The following is a 19554-nucleotide window of genomic DNA, read 5'->3' as shown; positions in this document are numbered from 1 at the left end:
ACGCACAAGTCTGCTGTACTGTTGGCATGAAGGGCAGTTACACAGTAATTGAAGACTAATTGTAATTGACTAATTGACTATTTTGCTTTTGTAATTAGACACATGCTCTGTGTAAAACATGGTGGGGACCACCGTTCGAAGAAAAGTAACATTATGAAGGGACTGGGGACAAGGCATCAGATGTAGCAATGTAGACATTCAGACAAAGTACACAGTTCTGTAAACAATAAGTTGGTATCAAGTACTAGCACTTTAAAGACAATATTGTCAATTACTGTCTTTTTTTTTTTTGTTGTTGCTCCAGATCTAAATGAAGCCAATGAGTTGAGCGTCTCTGAGCAACACGGTAGTGGTGTTTCCTTCGAGTGATTCAATGACTGGGTTAAACATGTGCAGTTAATACAGGCAATGAGTGGAGAACAGGAGGGCTTCTTAAAGAGAAACTAACTTAACAGGTCTGTGAGAGCCATAATTCTTACTGGTTGGTAGGTGATGCAATAAAATGCAAATGAATTACTTAAAAATCATACAAAGTGATTTTCTGGATTTTTGTTTTAGATTCCATCACTCACAGTTGAAGAGTACCTATGATAAAAATGACAGACTTCTCCATGCTTTGTAAGTGGGATAGCCTCCAAAATCAGCAGTGTATCAAATACTTGTTCTCCCCACTGTATCTAATACAGTTATATTATTATACATAAGATATAAACAATACGAGATAAGATAAATCAAAAATAGCCATGACAGAATGTCTTGGTGAAATATTTATTCTTTTATATAAACATATAAAACAAATTTTGGAAGATCATTTAAATACAGAATATTTGTACACAAACTTTATACACAAGTTTCTGCAGTGCTAGGTATGTGTGCAGATTCAATCCATGGAATTTCTTGGCTCTTGAAACATGGCAGAGTGGGTCTCGCAGAAAAGCACAAAGTAGAGTAGCGAGATGGTGTTTTTGTGCACCAATAGCTTGCAACTTGCAACCCTCTCTTAATTAGACTAGTTTCCCAAACTACTCTTTACGAACATGAGTTGGTGAAATCCATCCTGCACCAAGGAGACAGTTAATACACATTGTGCATTTTATTTCCATTTGTTGATTTTTAAATGTTTAAACAACTATGTAAAGAACTAGGCAAGAAAGAGGAAAGGAACAATCCATAATGCTAACTATTATTATCTAGTGTAGGTTATAATGCAGGTTAATGGCACAGGGCCATTTTTGAAGATGCTTCACCAAAATGAAGAGTGCAAGTTAGTGAGGAGAAGGAAATGTGGGTCAAGTCATCTGAAGATGAATAAGGGATATGCCTGGCAACTTTATCCACTGTGCTTCTTATTTAAAACTATTCTACTGGAGTTCCAGTCTGAATAAAGGGAAAAACAAAAATCATGTGGGCTTAAAATACTCCTAACTTGTCTTTGTTACACAATTTGTTTGTTTTTAGCTCTATGAAGACTACAGGAAAGTAAAATGTGGTACATTTATTCACCGATTCTGCCACGTTCCCCTCATGGGCCAAGAAACACTGAATCTCTTCACCAGGTTCTGGATTAAACTGACATCAACACTGTTAATAGTGCAGAACACACAAGCCAACCTCTAGGCAAAAGGTAAGAGGAAAACAAAAATAATACGAAATTCTAAAAAAAAATAATAAAAAAAAAGTCTTTGAAAAGGTATGAGGAGCAAAAAAAACTAAAACAAATCTAGAACGATGTTATTGCCTGTGCAGATACACACCGGGATATTATGGCAAATGGCCAAAACAACCTGCCTGGGTTTGAAAAAAATAAATAAATAAAAATCTACCAAACACTTTCAGTCTGTCTTCACCAAACAAGTGATTTTATATGCCACCTTTTGTGACTCTGCATATCTTTTCCCATGCGCACAACCAATAGCAACAAAGCAACTGCTGACACCATCACCCCTATTTACTACAAATGTGCTGCCGGTCCATGGAAGGCTTGCAATTCATCCTTCATGTAATGAACACAAGCAACCTGGTGACACCATTACTCTACAGTTTATTACTCTAGAAAAAGTCAATGGCCGATTGAAAGCGATTACTCTTTGTTTCAAGTCAACTCAGAGATAAAGGCAACTGGAAATGCCTTGGTATTCACCACTGAGGGGTTCTCTTCTCACACAGAGGCTGGTAGAGGGCTGAGGAGCTCTCCACCCTCTCTCCAGCACCTCCAGGGCCTCCAGCTGAGCAGTCATCATTCTAGATGTAGTCGTCATCCACCGGTTCCCCCCGGACGTCACAGTAGTGGATGAAGACGACCACCACACGCTGGAAAACACCCCTACGTGTCTGCCGTCGCTCTGAGATCTCCTCGCCGATCGTCTCCATGCAGATGTCGGCCGAGAGCTGCCCCTTACGTCGTGGCGCATAGATAGTAGCTGACGGAAAGAAACATTTCAGAGTGGACGAGAGTAAGTTAGTTTATACTGTGATTTTTCCGTTTTAAAACTGAGGGACAAATTAGAAGGAAAAGTGGTAAAATTGGAATAAATATACACAGTTAAAAATTTGCCGTCAGTATTTAAAAAACAACAACATTTATTCAACAAAGATTAATTAAATTGATCAAAAGTGACGGGATTTCGTTATTTATGTTTGTTTTTGTGCAAAAAAAGTTTTCTTGTCGTTTGATAAACTTAAGATTGAGCCACTGTAGACAGTTGGACTATTTTAACAATGTCTTTAATAACTTTTCAAGGCCGGCAAGTTTCAATCCCTCAAGAAGCCTATGGACTAGTATGCAGGAGTGATCCAGCTCTCAGATTTAATCAAAAATATCTTCATTTGTGTTCAGAAGATGAACGAAGGTCTTACGGGGTTGGAACAACACAAGGGTGAGTAAATACTGACAGAATTTTCATTTTTGGGTGAACTAAGTTATCCCTTTAACAGCTGTGCCATAGCTAGGAATCATCAGCATTTGAATCATTGTTTTGTGATGAATAATAACACCTGAACTTCACTATTTTATCATGGACAGTGTGTTACTTACTGCTTTCATCATCCTCAAAGTCGTATCGAGCATAACTGTTGGGCTCTGCAGTGCGTAAAGAGCGAAGCCATGGGAAATCTGTGATCATTGAGTATGGCGCCCCATCTACTACTCCTAAAGCACAGGGAGTGTGGGAAAGCCATTATTTTTTCATTCCTTTAATTAAAACTGAATGTGATCTTATAAACATTTAGATCATTTGTAGCTTTATGTAAGGGATGTTAAGTGCAATTGTAAAATCTCTCTCTCACACACACACTCCACTATAACTGTGTTTCCAGAGGAAGTGAGGGGAACTTGGAGCTAGTCTCAAAGGACCCTGATCTGTTTCCTCTCACCCTCTAATGTGTAGATGTCTCGGCCCCAGGGATAGCTGGGATACTTCTTTACATCCTCTTCCGTCCGTGTGGCCTCCGGAAAGAATTCATACTTGATGAGTTCTCTTGTAAAGGACAAAAGCAAAGATTGGTGAGCTTTTGGGTATACCATGATGAGAAAATATTGCCATCTGGTGGACAAAGCAGGGGCCAGTTGCATAAACTGCAAAGACTAGTCTTACAAGTTAGTCATCACGTTTTTTCTTCTTTAAGACTGTTCTTAAATCAGTTACATAAATAGTTGTACGACCAACTAGCGGGTAGTCGAGGGGAAATCAGTGTTAATTTTTAGCATCAAATTAGACCAATCTCCATTTTTAAGTCACAGTCACATAATGGCTATGTTTTATATAATCAAATTAACCATTTGGAAAGTCAGCTTAACTTTAGCAGAATCAAATTGTAATGAAACAAGTCACAAAAAAAAGACACATTATTATTACTTTTCAAATGCAGAGATGATATACACAAGACAAGGATTTTATTCTTGGTCTATATCAATCGGCTAAAACTGAAATATTCTTACTTCTGAAGCAAAACAGTGATTTTTAAGAAGTCTTACTTTTACCAGTACTGTATGGATAATGTAGTACACTCACTGGCTAATGTTGGCAATGGTGTCCATCCAGCTACGTACGCGCACCTTGTTCCTAACATTGGGTGGGTTGCTGAACTCATGGATAATAGCAATGTGGTATGGGTACGGACCACTGAAGAGCTTTTTCTCCAGAGCCAGAGAATCGATCTGGAGATTAATGTTGAAAAGATAGTGTAACATATTGTGCTTTAAAGGGATAGTTCACCTAAAAAAATATAACTACCCCATGAATTACTCACCCTCAAGCCATCCTAGGTGTGTATGACTTACTTTTTTCAGACGAATAAATTTGGAGATATGTTTAAAAAAAAATGTCCTGGCTCCTCCAAGCTTTATAATTGCAAGACGACAGAATTTTGAAGCCCAAAAAAGTGCACCCATCTATCATAAACGTATTCCACATGGCTCCGGGTAGTTAATAAAGGCCTTCTGAAGTGAAGCCCAGTGTTTGTGTGAGGAAAATAACCATATTTAAAACGTTATAAACTAAAATGGCCCATTATAAAGCTTGGAAGAGCCAGGAATTTTTTTAATATATCTCCAATTGTATTCGTCTGAAAGAAGAAAGTCATATACACCTAGGATGGTTCGAGGGCGAGTAAATCATGGGGCAGTTTTAATATCCTCTTAAATACCACAAATACATTTTAAAGGGCTTAAAAGATGTAATGTAACACTATATAGTAAAGTTTTCTGGAAATTTGTTACATACAGTGCAAAACATTAGTATTTTACATTACAGTAATAAAGTAAAAACACTAAAAGTGTGAAATATTAGTACAATTTAAAATTTGCTGAATTGTCAGCATCATTACTCCAGTCTTTATGTAACATGGTCCTTCAGAAATCACTCTAATATGCTGATTTGCTGCTCAGGAAACAATTTTTTGAAGGATTCTTTGACAAATACATAGTTGAAAACAACAGCATTTATTTGCAATGGAAATAATTTGTAATATTCTACTGTACTTTACTGTCCTGGCAACCAAAGAATACCACTGACCTGCTGCATAGGTCTCATGTAGATGATGCGGTTTCTCTCCGCGGGCATCCGTAAGATCTGGTCAAGCACCTGCTCCATATCCAACTTCTTACATTGTGCGTAGTCAAAGCGGTTCACTATGGGGGCACTTTCCACCATCAAGTGTTTTAGCACCCTACAGCGTGTCGCTTGGGAAGAAAGAGTCAAATTACACAGATTACTGATACAGTTTGACATGCATGTCGATATCAACGTGTTTTGTTATAAACGCACCATGGACAAACATCATTTTCGGGCACTCCTTAAGGACCAGGTCTGTGATGCCACAGTTTGTAAGTGTGATTCCCACCAGGTTTTTGGATTTAAGGCTGAGCACCTGTATGATGTGAAAAAAAAAGAAAAAAAAAAAAGAAAAAGTGTGTTTTGCACATAAAGAGTGGCCCCAACTATATATGAACACTCTTGGACACTTGTGTTCTGCGTTAAGGAAACGTATAATTGAGTGAACCAGACTATGAACACACCTGCACATGGTCGTCTTCAGTTACAGGGTCACTGGTGCTGGTGGATTTGTCTGCCATACGTTTTCTCTTTACCGCAGCCCGAGGCTTTGCTTTGGGCAGTTCTGAACAGATGAAAAAGTGATGAGAAATAGTAGAAAATAAAGGGATACTCCACCCAAAAATGAAAATTCTGTCATCCTTTGCTCACCCTCAATTTGTAGCAAACCTCAATGTGTTCATTCTTTCTTCTGCTGAATACAAAGGAAGATATTTTGAAGAACGATTGGAACCAAACAGTTGTGAGGCACCACTGACTTCCATAGTGATTTTTTTCTACTATTGAAGTCAATGGTGGCAAACAACTGTTTGGTTCCAATCGTTCTTCAAAATATCTTCCTTTGTGTTCAGCAGAAGAAAGAAACTCATACAGGTTTGAAACAACTCGAGAGTGAGTAAATGATGACAGAATTTTGAATCTTATATTGCAGTCACATATTATACTTCAAGCTTAGAAAAACCTATTGCATAAATCTGCTATATTTTTTTTACAAAGGTGCCTGAAAAAGTGTTAACAATTCCTGCAGTATAGTTGCCAATATAGACTAGCAGTGGAGTAATCCAGACCCCCAGCATTCCTCCATCTGCTTTTATGCTATGCACAAATGGCATAGCCGAGGATTTGCAGCCTTTGCCCAACTGTGCTTTTTTCCATTGCTCAAAAGACTTTTTGAATTCCCACAGTAAGGAACCTCTTGTCCTACCTGACTCACAAACCAAGGGCACAGAGGAAAGTCTGCTGCGGGCACGAGTGACAGGTCTCCTGGGGAACTCGTCTGTAGGGCTTCTGTGTGACGAGCCTTGCTGGTGGCTTGCAGTCCTCTCACTAAGCCCTTCAGATGAACTGTGTGTCCTGGGTGGAGCGTTGGAGTGCCTGTTCTCCGTCTCATCTTCCCCTGCTCTTTGCTCTGGGCTGTGACGTTCTGGTCTGTGGTTCTCGTCCCCCGCTGGGAGGCGGTGGCCATAACGAGTCCTATTTTCAGAGCCGGGACGAGACCTGCTGCACGTGCAGCGAGTCCTTACCATATCATCGTCCCCTCTACCTGCCACACCCTGGTCGTCCTGATTAGCCGAGTCCTCCCTCCAGCGGATGGAGCAAACACAGCTGCCGGTAGCGTGGCCTGAAGCAGGCACAGTTCCACTGTTTCTGTCTCTGGCCGTCTCAGTGGTTGCCTTCATGTCAGCCTTGATCTGCTCACTGGTTACCTGGCAGCCTTTCTCACAGCTGAACTCTTGAGGGTGCGGTCCACGTTTACGCAGCGGAGTTTTTCCTTTACCTGCCAGAATACAGCAGAACAATCATTTCAGTATAGGTTAGCCATCAAGATGAGATTTGTTCAGCGCAGACTTTACAGACACCATTTACAACTGTATTTAGCATCCACCACTCCATTCAACCAAAACACATCTTAATACCAGGTGTAAACATGGCCTCGGTATCCTTCAGACTGTTGGTTAATTAAACAGGGCAATACAGGAGGACAGCACTTAGTCAAACTGAACAATGTTCCTCGCAGCTGAGAACTAACTGCTGTTTATTGATAATTCTTCCAATTTTTTTTCATTTTATTTAGGTCATATCACATTTATTTGTATAGTGCTTTACACAGTACAGGTGTTTTCTGCGCAGTTTCACAGAAATAAACCAACAAAATAAAGCCCCTTTCACACAGCGATTCCAGAAAATACACAGATAATGTGTCCCGGAATCGTTTGATTTTGGTTCATTTACACTGCCAGTGATTTTATTTTAGAATCTGTGAGGGCGTTCACACACATCTCGTAAAAATCGTGACGCCAGGATGTGACGTGTAACATGTGTCGAAAACATTTTACGATCTCAGCTTCAGCGTGGATAGTAAGGAGCTGCCTGGTCTCAAAATTATTTAAACACTTTTTTACTTCACACATGTTGGAATAATATGAAATGTTCCTGAGCTATGAACCGCTGCAGTGGCTATGAGGACTTTAAATGTTAACTACCATGTGGATTCACAGCTGTGCTGCTCTTCCCTTGGGATTCTGTCTCAGGGTACTGGCCTTGAGAGCGGGCGGCAGCTGGCGTCCTGATTGGACTGTACTCATCCTCACTGTCTGAGTCAGACACCACCACCGACTGCTTCTTCACTGCGGTTTGAACTCCGCTAGGGCCTAAAATAAATCATAAAAGAGAAAGCAATAAATAAATAAAAATATTATTGGTTAATTATTAAATGTAACCTATCTGTTAAAATTATTTACAGGGTTTCTCCAGACCTGCTTGTTCCTCATCCTGTTCATGCGAAGGATTAGTAGTCTGGCTGGAACCCTGGGTCTCTTCCTCTTGATTGACGGCCACAAGAACCGGCTCAGGCTCCATGTTGTCTGCCACCATGCCCTCAACATTGGGAATCTCTGATTAAAGACAGAAAAGGCAATTCAAAACTTTCAAAAGCAAAAAACACTAGAGGTTCAAAAGTTTGCAGTCAGTAAGATTTTTATAATATTTTTGAAAGAAGTCTCTTATACTCAATAAGGCAGTATTCATTTGATAAAGAATACAGTAAAAATAGTGACTTTGTGAAATATTAAAACTAATTTTTCGATTTGAACATTTTAAAATGTAATTTATTTTTGTGATGGCAAAACAACATTTTCAGAATCATGACTCCAGTCTTCAGTCACACGACCCTTCAGAAATCATTCTAAAACAGTGATTTGGTGCCGTAACCTTCCTACTTATTATTATGAATGTGGAAAACAGTTGGCTGCTAAATATTTTTGTGGAAAACATTAAAAAATTTTGTCAGGATTCTTTGATGAACAGAAAGTTAAAAAGAACCAAAGAGTTCTTTGTGACATTATAAATGTCTGTACTGTCAATTATAATAAACTTAATGCATCCCTGCTGAATGAAAGTATTCATTTCTGTATATATATATATATATATACATATATATATATAAAAACTTTCAGACCCCAACATTTTTTCAAAGGCATACATACCCTCTGGGCCACGGTGGTTTTGCTGAGGCACATCTTCAACCTGGTGGTTGTTGTTATTTGGTGGAATGTTTGCATCATTATTGTTCTGGTGATTGTTGTTGTTATTGTTGTCATTGTCATTGTTGGAATTCTGATTGCTGACCAGGGCAGATGATACCCCGATACCCGTGCCCGCACTGAGCCCCACACGGGCACAGCCCTGCAGTAAACAAATGACATGAATATGACTCCTATAGCACAGTCGATATTATATTATAGCCATTTTCATTCACATTACAATTTCTTTACCATTCAAAAATACACGTATTGTGATCAGCTAAGGCTCATATCGGCGGAAAGACCTTGAACTGTCCGTTTACCACAAATGGTAATGATATCCAAATGACAGTATAACAAAGCATATCACCGTCAACTCTGTTTTCATGGGCTCCCATGCTCACCTTGGGAGGTTCACGAAACATCTGATCCAGAGAGATGAATTCCAGGCTGGGAAGCATTTCAATGAATTGACTGAACGACTCCAGCTTGATAGCGTGACAGCGCACCAGAGTGATGTCCACCAACCGACTCCAGCGCGAGTGGTCTTTAACAAAGAGTGGCTTATCAGTCAGATTAAAAAACACTAATAGTGAAATCAACTGTAAAGTTGAGGACTTTCTAGATATTGATGATAGAAATGGTACATTTTAAATAAAATAGTTTGAGTTCCATCATTAGCTCAGGAAGTACATAAATAAATGATGGTGAATTCATTACCTGTGATCCAGTTGTGTGGGTTGTGTAGATGTGGACAGTTATAAATGACCAAATACTTGATGGAGGTGAACACTTCATTAACAGCCTTCATTCCAATGTCTGTGATGATTCCTGGATTTTCGATAACATCAGCAAGACCGTATTTGACTAACTCGGCATGGCTCATGTTACCTGTGTGAAACATGTTTCATTGGAGGTAAATGAAGGGTTAGTTTCCACAAAAATTCATTAAACTTTCATCATTTTAGAAATACAAATCAAGATATTTTTAATGAAACCTGACATATTTCTACCCCTCTGTTGAAAGACTATAAACTTTTTGAAGCATCAATGTTTAGGGGAAATGAAGACATAAAATTAATCCATATGAATCGAGCAGTTTAATCCAATTCTTCTGAAGAGACATGATCACTTTATATGATAAACAGATTTCATTTAGGCATGCATCATTTCATTTGAGGCATTGATAAACAAATACACAGTACACATCAAATATGCATGCTTGCTTGACAATTTTATGATGTCTGTAAGAACTTTTTGATGCTTGAATGTTTTGGTCGAATGGTCTTTCAATGGAGGAACATACAGAATATCTCTCAGGATTCCTTTAAAAAAAACATTCATTTGTGTTTTGAAAGTGAATGAAAGTCTTGCGAGGTTGGAAGGACATGATGATGTGATGACAATAAACATTTTGGGCTGAAATACCCCTTTAAAGATGGCAACAGATAACTTCAAAGTAATATAATCCAATAATTCAATAACACATCTTCACCACCAGATCCCTAACCTCACCCCTAAACCTACACATTTCCACCCCCTGATTCCTAACCCCACCTCTAATCCTACCCATCTCCACCCCCTGATCCCTATCCCCACCCCTAAACCTACACATCTCCGCCCCCTGATCTCATGTACTGCAATGAAAGCTGCTACTGGGAAAGCTAGATAACTAAGATTATTACATTCATTCACAATGCGTACACATTCATTGTCACTCTTATGCCTAAATATGATGAAAACGGCTTGCTTTATAAAAAACTATATTAACTGTGTTAATGTTTCTTGCTCCCTCTCATTTATAGTTGCACTTTTTTTACATTAAATGACTCTTAGGCTTATTTTCAAATTTAAAAAAATGGCAAAATTAGACAAGTTTATTAATTTGCCTCTGTGAATTCATAGCCAGCTATGTCCATGCTTATAAAGACATAAGCTAAACACTTTGACAATTTTACATCCAAACTGTTTACAGTAACATCTGCATCCATGATGCTCCTGACAGCAAGATATGATCATTCACATTATATAACAATGACTTACATTGCAATAGAAATTCATCAACATATCCAAGGTGCAAAGTCTCAAACTGGGGGAACTCCAGTTCTGCCATCTTCAGTGCAGAAAACACCCCATCTTTGGTTAAAGAAGGCTGGATTCGAACTTCATGCAACCTGTACAACCAAAGTAGATTCTGTCAATGTCTTTAATGCGAATACAGAAGTCAATCTAAGTTTATGATATTCTTAAAAAAAATATAGATTTACCTGCGAGCAGCAGTAATGATGAGGTAGCCAAGATCCACCTCAAGTGCATTTTTACAGGCACCAAAAACAATTGTGTGCAAATTACGAAACCCTCCTAGAAGAAACATTCTTTTAGTAGTGGACACTGCAAACTCATTTCTTGCTCAAACTTTGTAGACAAAACAATACAGGTATTTCACACAAATGGACAATGAAAAATATTTTACAATACATCAATATATTATTCAGTCATTTTAAAATGCCTCCTATTTATAAGGAGCTGGCAAAATGTTGTGGTTACCTGACCTCCAGCTATCCTCCACCACATGCTGAATCAGTCCCCCTAAGAAGGGCACCCTCACCAGCTCCAGCTGCTCCAAGTTGCGGGCGGAGGCCAGACCAGTGACAAGAGGCACATATTTAAGAGAATTGGTGGGACCGGCGCAATTCCTCATGACAAACGTACGCAAGTTCACACAGAGAAAGTCTTTGAAGGGCTGAGGCTTAGTGAGGCGCACCCACTTCAGGTACAGATGCCTGAGCATGGATAGACATGGGATCTCGGGCACATTGACACCTACAGGAAAGTTCAAACAGAAAGGTTTGAGAAAAAATTTGACCAAGCAGCTGATACATGATGGGGAAAAAGGTTTGCACAATGGGGCAATCTGAAACTCACCAACAAGATGGAGGGTCTGGATTTTAGCAGCAGCTGGAATGGTAAGTTTGTTCTCTGAAGGAATAGGAAAGGCCCCGTTTCGGTTCCTAAACTTCCCTAAAATGTGAACCTGAGGCATGTAATTCCATACGGCCTCCACCAGCTCCAAATGGGATGTCTCAACTCCCTATAAATGCAGATATTGTTATCATTTTCTACTGTAGTAGAAAACAGACACTTCCAATTCCATAAACTGAAATAACAATTATCCCTAACATGAACTCACTATAAGGTTGGGACAGGCCTGTAGAGCCTCCAAAACACCAGGAATACTGAAGGCCTCATAACCTCTGACCCTCCTTCTCTCTAGATAACGTGGATGAAGACCATACAGCTGCTCCAAGTCAGGCATCTTCTTCATCAGCATGAGGAAACTGGAGTCTGTGAAACCTAAGTTACATACACATGACAGTTCAAACCACAGCAATTAGGAATGACAAAGAAATTACATAAGTATTAAATTTCATGGCTTTAGGACTAGTAAACGTCTTTAGGACTTCTTGGATTTACAGACTTGACTCCGAAATCGTGTACTAATCTGAGTAGGTACTACATTTGAATTTACTTCACTATCGTTGTAAAAAGTACGCTCTGTATAGTACGAATATGGGTAGTATGAATGACATTCGGATGTACTACATCCACCATGTTGTTACTGCGACATGACCAACCACCGTCAGTTGAGTCGCTTCACTGTCATTTCATAAATCTTCATGGGACATTAAAGTGTCCATCGAATGCACACTTGAGAATCTCGACAGAAGCAGTAGGTCATCCTGGGCTTTTCATCATTTCATACTATATAGTAGGGAAGTATTTGATTTCGGATGCAGTGTTGGACTACCATTCAAAACAAGGAAGCTTTAAATAATACATATAGCAAAAGACCAATATATCTGCCAGGTTTATTAATTGGCCAACTTGAACAAATCATGTCTGGCATTGACTGAAAATCAATCTGACTAACCTAAGTTTCTCATTATATAGATACCAAAACTCAATATAATCAATTAAAAATATTTATTTTATACATCTATTTTTTATAATTAAATTAATGTTACACTGGTAATACACACAACCATTCAAAAGTTTGGGGTCAGAAATGTTTTGAATTAAATTAATACTTTTATTCAGCAATGGACATTCAATTTATAAAAAAAAGTCTAGTAAATACATTTAAAACATTTCACTGTATTTATATTTTGAATGTACGCTGCTCTTTAGAAATGTATGAATTATGAAAAAAAAATTAAAAAATAAAACTAATCACAGTTTCCAGAAACCTATTAAGCAGCACAACTGTCTTCAACATTGCTAATAATAAGAAACATTGCATGAGCACCAAATCAGCATGTTAGAAGTATTTCTGAAGGATCATATGACAATGTAGACTGCAGTAGTACTCAGCTTTGGGGATCACAGGAATAAATTGTATATTTAAATATTTAAAAAAAGGTATCAGTTATTTTGAATTATAATAATAGTTCCACAATATCACTGTTTTACTGTATTTTTGATCACCAATGCAGCCTTAGTGAGCATGACAGTCTTCTTATTTTTTATTAGAATTGTATTATTTTGGCATAACATCAGCCACTGACCATCTAGCTCTCTAGATATCAACATCAACGATTCAACCACTAAATTTAAGAGGGCTATGGTAAATCATGTTGAGCTGAGATTAATACACTGTAAAAGCCTAATAAAATGTTTTAATACATTAAACATGCAGGGTAGAGGGATGTAAAATCTTTCAAATCTGCCAGAAACCTGCCGAGTAGATCAGTGTTTGTACAGGAGTATGATACTTCATTATATGGACTACACATTTATTCCAGGTTTAGTTATAACCAGATCTCTCACAAGTGAAATTTGACACAGAGCAGGAAAATTAACAGTACCATCTACCTGAGGGCATGTACTCCCACCACCGGCTGGCACAAAGGTCCACCACCTTCACCACCCGCAAGTACAGAGTCACCGCTTCCCGCAGTTTCCGTGAAAGACACTCCATACACATTATGTCCTGCATGGGTAAGTATCTGAGGGAAGATAAAGTTATGCATCATAATTAGCAGTTAGGAGAACAGATAGTACTAGCATTGCTAATACGGTAGAGCTAACTATTGCACTAACTAGTGGTGGGGTGTTGGGGTGCTGTACTGACCGGAATATGTGGCAAAGCACCTCATGTGAAAGCTCATTGATGTAGTCTTTGGGTTCCTCATGCCCAAGAGAGCTAAATGTTCCTCCCACCAAACCATGAGTCCTGGTGACCTTCCGCTGGGGGCCCATCATGTCCAGAAGAGTGAGAGATCCACCAAGGGAAGGTAATAAGCTCACTCCCTCTGTCCTGGTCCTCTTGTTGGAGGCATCAACACACAATCATCACTACTCTTGTGTAAAGAATAAATACAGCAGTAAACATCTATGAGACAAAGAACGAGGGTGTCACTTTCACATTACATGTAAATATAAACTATCATAAACAAAACAACAGCTCAAGGAGGTAAAAACAGAAGAAAAGCTCCATGAACACATCAAACAATGGGCAATCTACAGCAGACTGGCTGTAACACTCACAGGAGAGTACCAGGAGCTATGCTATGATCTTAACAGCGGTTGTTGAGAGACATCATGGACCAAATGGAGAAGAATTGAGTCGTTCAGTGATCAGCAGCATGTGGAGAGATGGTGATGTTGCTGTTTGAGGTTATGATCACCAGCTCTAGCTAGCAATCAGCTGTTAGCAACCTCACCACTGTTTTATAAGGATACCTAACAGTGCTGCAACAAGACTTTTAACGCGAAGCGTTCAGCAGAAACTTGATTATTTATGTCCTTTTATTTTCAGCCAAGTTCATAAGTGCGATTTGTGGCCAGTTTGAGGGTGAGCAGCCAGCAGCAGCTGTCTATCTGATTCCGCGTTCAGTAGCGATGTGAAGCCAGCGTTAGCCTTCCAAAAACAAACAGGAAGTTCAGTTCATTTTTTTTTTTTTTTTTTTACAAAATAAAAGATGCGAATTATCGGAAACTTTTAATGTTTGTATCTCCTGTTGGTTGTTGTACTGTAGCCTACACACACTAAGTCTCGAAACATTACTTTTTTGAATGTTTTTGAAAAAAGTCTCTTTTCCTATGGAAGCTTGTTTCTATGAATTGTGACATAAAAAGTCACAATTATTTATTATATTTTTTTATTCAGTGGCGGAAACAAGCTTCCATAACAACACGACTTGAGAGTCTATGCTTGAGACCTTGAGAATGCTCCAACCGCGATTTGCAAATAGTTTCCTCAGAACGTATTTCGTGTGATACAGGGTTGGAATGCTCGCACCCGCGCCGAATGCATTTTCATTGAGTTGGCAAAAACTCATTGTTCACGAAAAAGTCAAGCACTGTAAGTAAGTTGTCATGTAGTATCCGAATTGTGTTGCACAATGATGAATAACTACGCCTTTCTCTAGTTGAATAATTAACAGGCTTTGTTGTAAATTCACTACCCGAACAAACAGGCAATATTTGAAGAGTTCAGATGCAAAAGCCTCTAAGTGCCATTTGAAATTTTCTTCTAGAATGATGATTTTTTATCAAGCTTGTATATTTAAGTTCAGTGATTTCACTTAAATTGCAATGATAATTACCTATTAATTGTTATTTAAGTGAAATTACTGAACTTATACAAGTTTGATAAAAAATCATCATTAAAGAAGAAAATTTCAAATGGCATTTAGAGGCTTTTGCATCTGAACTCTTCATTTTCATTCTTTTTTTTTACTCGTAATGCATTTTATTTTCACAGATATGTTATCAAATTAGAATAAACATGGTGAATATTAGTGCAATTTATATTTTCATGCATTAACAGCCACTATCTGCTTGAATCAGGCAGAATTGTAATATCTGTACATGTTTATCATAATTTGTTAACACTTTACAATTAGATAACTTAGTTTGTCCACAAACCTTTTTTGGAAAAGCCTAACTAGAAAATTTGAAGTAGTTTTAAAAGCTTGAAGTTTGAATGTTTTCAATTGGGAAATTTCAGTAAGGCATAGGCTAGTAATAAAATGTAATTTTGCCAAAAGAAGAACTTTTATTTTAAGTAAATGTTATTTTTAAAACTGGTTCAGTGTGATATTTAACCATATTATCATGCTTAACACTGATCATTTTATATAAATCAGATATCTAAATCAGAGAATATCCTTTGTTTGGGCAGGATTATTTTATTTTTAACAGCAGATTTGTTGGATTTATTATTTTTAACAGCAGATTCGGGGGACTCAAAGTGCACCAAAATTAATTAATTTATCTTTAAAATGTACAAAGTTTTCTCATGGGGGAGCATACCCCCTGACCCCCCTGAGGTTCCGAGATCCACCAACAAAAATACTGTGGGTAACAGAGCAGACTATGATGGTCTACGAAAAATACACATTTTATTATCTTATTAAAATACATGATCAGGATTTTACCATCTCCGCCTCATTTTAAGCCAGGAAAAACCCTGCATGTGCAGTATAGAGTAAAGTACTGGACAGTACAACTTTCTTTATTTATTTCTGTTTTATTGCTTTAAAAATAAATAGCATATTAAGCCAATTAAGCAAAAATCTGTTAACAAAAGTCTGAAGAAATAAAAAACTGCATACACTTGACATTCTGTCCCCCTCACTTTTAAAATGATGGCTACGCCCCCTGCTATTAGGCTAGGCTATGAAAACTAGGTAGACTATGAATGAAAACATGATGAAACAAAAGTTGGTAAATAATACAAATAATAAAGTGTTTTACATAATTCATATCTGTGTATAGTTTGGTGTGTATGTGGGCTAATCATTTTATGTTTGTGTGCAGAGTTACTATGCAAAAACACATTTTTTTGAAGAGTTAAAATAGTTTTGAATGATGACAATCACATTTTGTAGTGTGTATCATTCATTGCTACATTTATCCTTATTCTCATGTTTAACAATCTGTTATCTGCTTGACAAATCATTTATGGTACTGCTGTCCACTTTTAATTGTTATCCAATTTTTTGGCCTTGAAACACCTTTAAATGCACATATGAAGGTCAGAGAAATCAAAATTTTCTCGGGGGATAATTCCCCCGAACCCCCCTAACTTTCAGAACTAACAGCCTGGTGTTTTTAAAACAATCTTCCCAGCCTTCAGCACTGTAGCACATAAAATAAAAACATTGTTGTGTTCTGTACTACTATGTTCCATCGTGTGTGATAGCAATGTATCATTAATAGCAATTGACCTATCGGCAAGCCCCGCCTTCCTTAGCTACTGTTGCTATCCCAGACAAAAAAATGGGGGACCTGTGCCCCAGTAGAGCTTTATGTCTAGCAACGCCCTATCTAGTTTCACAAAATATGTTTTCAAGACTCTGTTTTTATTTCTTAAAACATCATGTTATAATTAATTGAAGAAATGACTGGAGAATGGGAGTATCAGGTAGAGGGTGCTTTTTAAAGTCACTGAAATCAAAGATATTTTTATTTTTTTAATGGAATATTGCTGTATTTATTATGAATTATAAATAAACAATCCTCTCACTCTCTCCCTTAGAGATATTTACTGGCAGGAGGCAGGATAACCTATCACTCATGCATCACAGCAGCAAACCAACCATCCAGCGATCCAACTAATTGCCCATGGACAAAATCAAGTCAACTTTGGAACACAAAAATGAACTGATTGTTGAAATCTAGGGTGCTGTCACATGTTGTCCGGTTCATTTGGTCCTGACCAAGGGCGAAAAATGATAACCTATCATAGCATTTTCAGGCATTTTGGTTTCTTTTCAGACCACACTGATTGCTCTGACCCGAATCAGTTGATGAGTTGATGAAACAAAACAAAATGCAGTCACATGACAACATCAATATCACTTGTTGGCACTTAGATTGGTCAGAATTAACATGCGGGAAAACTCTATCCACAGATCTATGAAACCTCCCTTTCCCTGTTTGCTAAACAAAGATTTCGCTGTTCTTCGAGTTTTCAAAAGTTAGAAGTGGGACCTAATGGTCATCAGACCAAATTTCAATGAGGCTGCACCTTCTGACAACTCCAAGTTTGTCCGTGTAAACTGTCAACAAACATTGGTCCTCATCCCATAATCCACAGCACAGCTGACTACACGGTAGCTGGTTTAGTCCAAAAATGTGCAGTTCTTTGGCAGTTGGGTCTGTTCCAACCACCATACAACTCAGAAAGAAGAAGAAGTTAGGTCTGTTCGAGGTCGGATCTAGGAATGTACGGTATACCGGTACTGCAAAAATACCGGTATATAATGAGTTTCAAATGGTACAATATCATTTTGTTAAATTCGGTATTTGATGCGCTGCTGTTCCGAAGTTCTCCACTAGGCGGCAGTGCGCTACCCAAACTGACGCGGGTCACGCGAAACCGGCTAACGAAGGAACACGGTGGATCAAACGAAGCTCATTCGAATTTTTACACAACCGAATGAATAAATAGAGAGAGTACGAATGAAATAAGCCATTACTTTGCCTACAAAAGTAATGAGAAAGTCAAGAAACAGACCTCAATGCACCCCTCTGCAAACGTTGCTTTCAATAAAGTGTTGCAATGGGAGGCAACACTTCAAATCAGCCGAAGCGCTCGTCAGTTGCTTATCCTGACTCGTTGAAAGAGTTCAGAGATCGACAGGTGAGTTGTTCATTCAACTGATTTAATTTAGTCTTTTATTGAACACTGAACAGCGCAGATAAGAGGTTATCAATTAAATATGATACAGTAAACACGAGAGATCAAATCTTCTTGCATGACACGCAAGTTTAGTTCTCATAATTTTTGCACTTTCAAACCAACATATTAATTTAATATGAATGAATATAAGTAAAATGAATGGCATATTACTGCCGTGGTGGGGATAGATAGATAGAGAGAGAGAGAGAGAGAGAGAGAGAGAGAGAGAGTAATATGAATATTACTAATCTTAGCCTACAATTAAGCTACATTTTTCAACATTCATTATGCAACCTGGCCTAACAATATATATAGCATTTATTAATCTAGATCAATCAGTAATAAAATAACCTAAAAATATAATATACTAATAGATGTTTAGCATCTTAACATTACTTTTTGCAATGCGTTATATGCATAATCTGAACCCAAACACAAACAGTAACCAAACCAAGATGAATAAATGCTATAAATATTGATAATTCTCTGTTGATGCATGACAGCTAATGGTTTACATGTCATTTCATTATTGCAGACGCAGAAGCAGACCAAATTATGAAATGCAGTAAAAATATAGTAAAGTACTTTTTTGTAGTTTTCATTACTGATCTTGTGCACTGTAAAGTGAATTACACTAATTAGTCCAAACCGGGGGTTCGTGGACAAAAGCCCATATAATGAGCTGCCATTGGGTGCATAATGTCCCCGAGGGATCGTAGGAGCTCGTGGAATGCCCACTCTCCTACAGACTTGGTGAGGAGTGGGCCTTTAAGGACTACCCTCGATTTGACGGATCGTGACTTGATTCGCACGGGATAGGGGTTATTTCCCATTATCTCGGCCCGTGGGGGTGCTAGAGCCTCGGGCTAGGGCTCGTTGGAGAGGGCCCCTAGGGACCCTACTTTGACCCGAGTTTGGTGCATCTGGGCAGCTTGGTCCCAGAGTTATAGCCGTTCAAATTTCAGAGTGCATGTATGCTCACTTGCCATGAAACATGCTGCAATTGTGTAGTGGCAAAATCATTGTTGGGTTTTTCCTGTAACCCCCTGTTAATGTTTCCAACCACCTGGAGAATGCGAGTACCGGGTCAGACTCACAGCCCGAATCCAAGAAAATCCAAGAGTGGTGTTGTTTGAATGTTTGTGGATATTTATTGCAAATAAAATATAAAGTACAAAACAAAAAACTGAGAACTGGTTCAAATGTCTTTAAGCATTCCTTTGTAGTGCTTGGAGTTCAGCTTTCTCATACAGGCCAAACTTCAGTGACACAGATCCAGGCCTAGGTCAAA

General features: G+C 38.3%; 1 protein-coding gene across 7 annotated transcripts; it reads right to left on the bottom strand.

The window, feature by feature from the left end:
• Positions 1-749: 749 nt before the first annotated feature.
• fbxo38 (F-box protein 38) lies at positions 750-14494 on the bottom strand. Of its 7 annotated transcripts, none has more exons than XM_039655219.2 (21): positions 14120-14494; positions 13704-13964; positions 13445-13578; positions 11763-11926; positions 11498-11663; positions 11120-11395; positions 10840-10933; positions 10616-10746; positions 9293-9463; positions 8977-9119; positions 8537-8735; positions 7793-7945; positions 7535-7702; positions 6256-6828; positions 5516-5616; positions 5265-5367; positions 5013-5179; positions 4011-4156; positions 3373-3476; positions 3035-3148; positions 750-2420 (listed from the first exon to the last, which is right to left on the bottom strand). In XM_039655219.2, the coding sequence occupies exons 2-21, from the start codon at positions 13832-13834 to the stop codon at positions 2242-2244; spliced, it is 3417 nt and encodes a 1138-aa protein (XP_039511153.2). In that variant the 5' UTR covers positions 13835-13964; positions 14120-14494; the 3' UTR covers positions 750-2241. The 7 variants fall into 7 exon arrangements, with proteins under 7 accessions (XP_039511153.2, XP_039511159.2, XP_039511158.2 ...); XM_039655225.2 differs by having other exon boundaries at positions 7592-7702; XM_039655224.2 differs by having other exon boundaries at positions 7808-7945.
• Positions 14495-19554: the final 5060 nt, after the last annotated feature.

This window comes from Pimephales promelas, chromosome 9 (genome assembly GCF_988280905.1).
Source record: "Pimephales promelas chromosome 9, fPimPro1.hap1.1, whole genome shotgun sequence".
NCBI lineage: Eukaryota > Metazoa > Chordata > Actinopteri > Cypriniformes > Leuciscidae > Pimephales > Pimephales promelas.
This window is presented reverse-complemented; position numbering and strand designations above follow the sequence as displayed.

Bases quoted from the DNA above. Each gene is read 5' to 3' on its own strand.
- fbxo38 (XM_039655219.2), bottom strand. From the start codon at position 13,834: ATGATGGGCCCCCAGCGGAAGGTCACCAGGACTCATGGTTTGGTGGGA. The intron at 7,703-7,792 runs GTAAATAATTTT...GATTTATTTTAG, and splicing joins AGCAGGTCTGGAGAAACCCT to GCCCTAGCGGAGTTCAAACC. The intron at 5,180-5,264 runs GTGCGTTTATAA...TTTCTTCCCAAG, and splicing joins GAAAATGATGTTTGTCCATG to CGACACGCTGTAGGGTGCTA.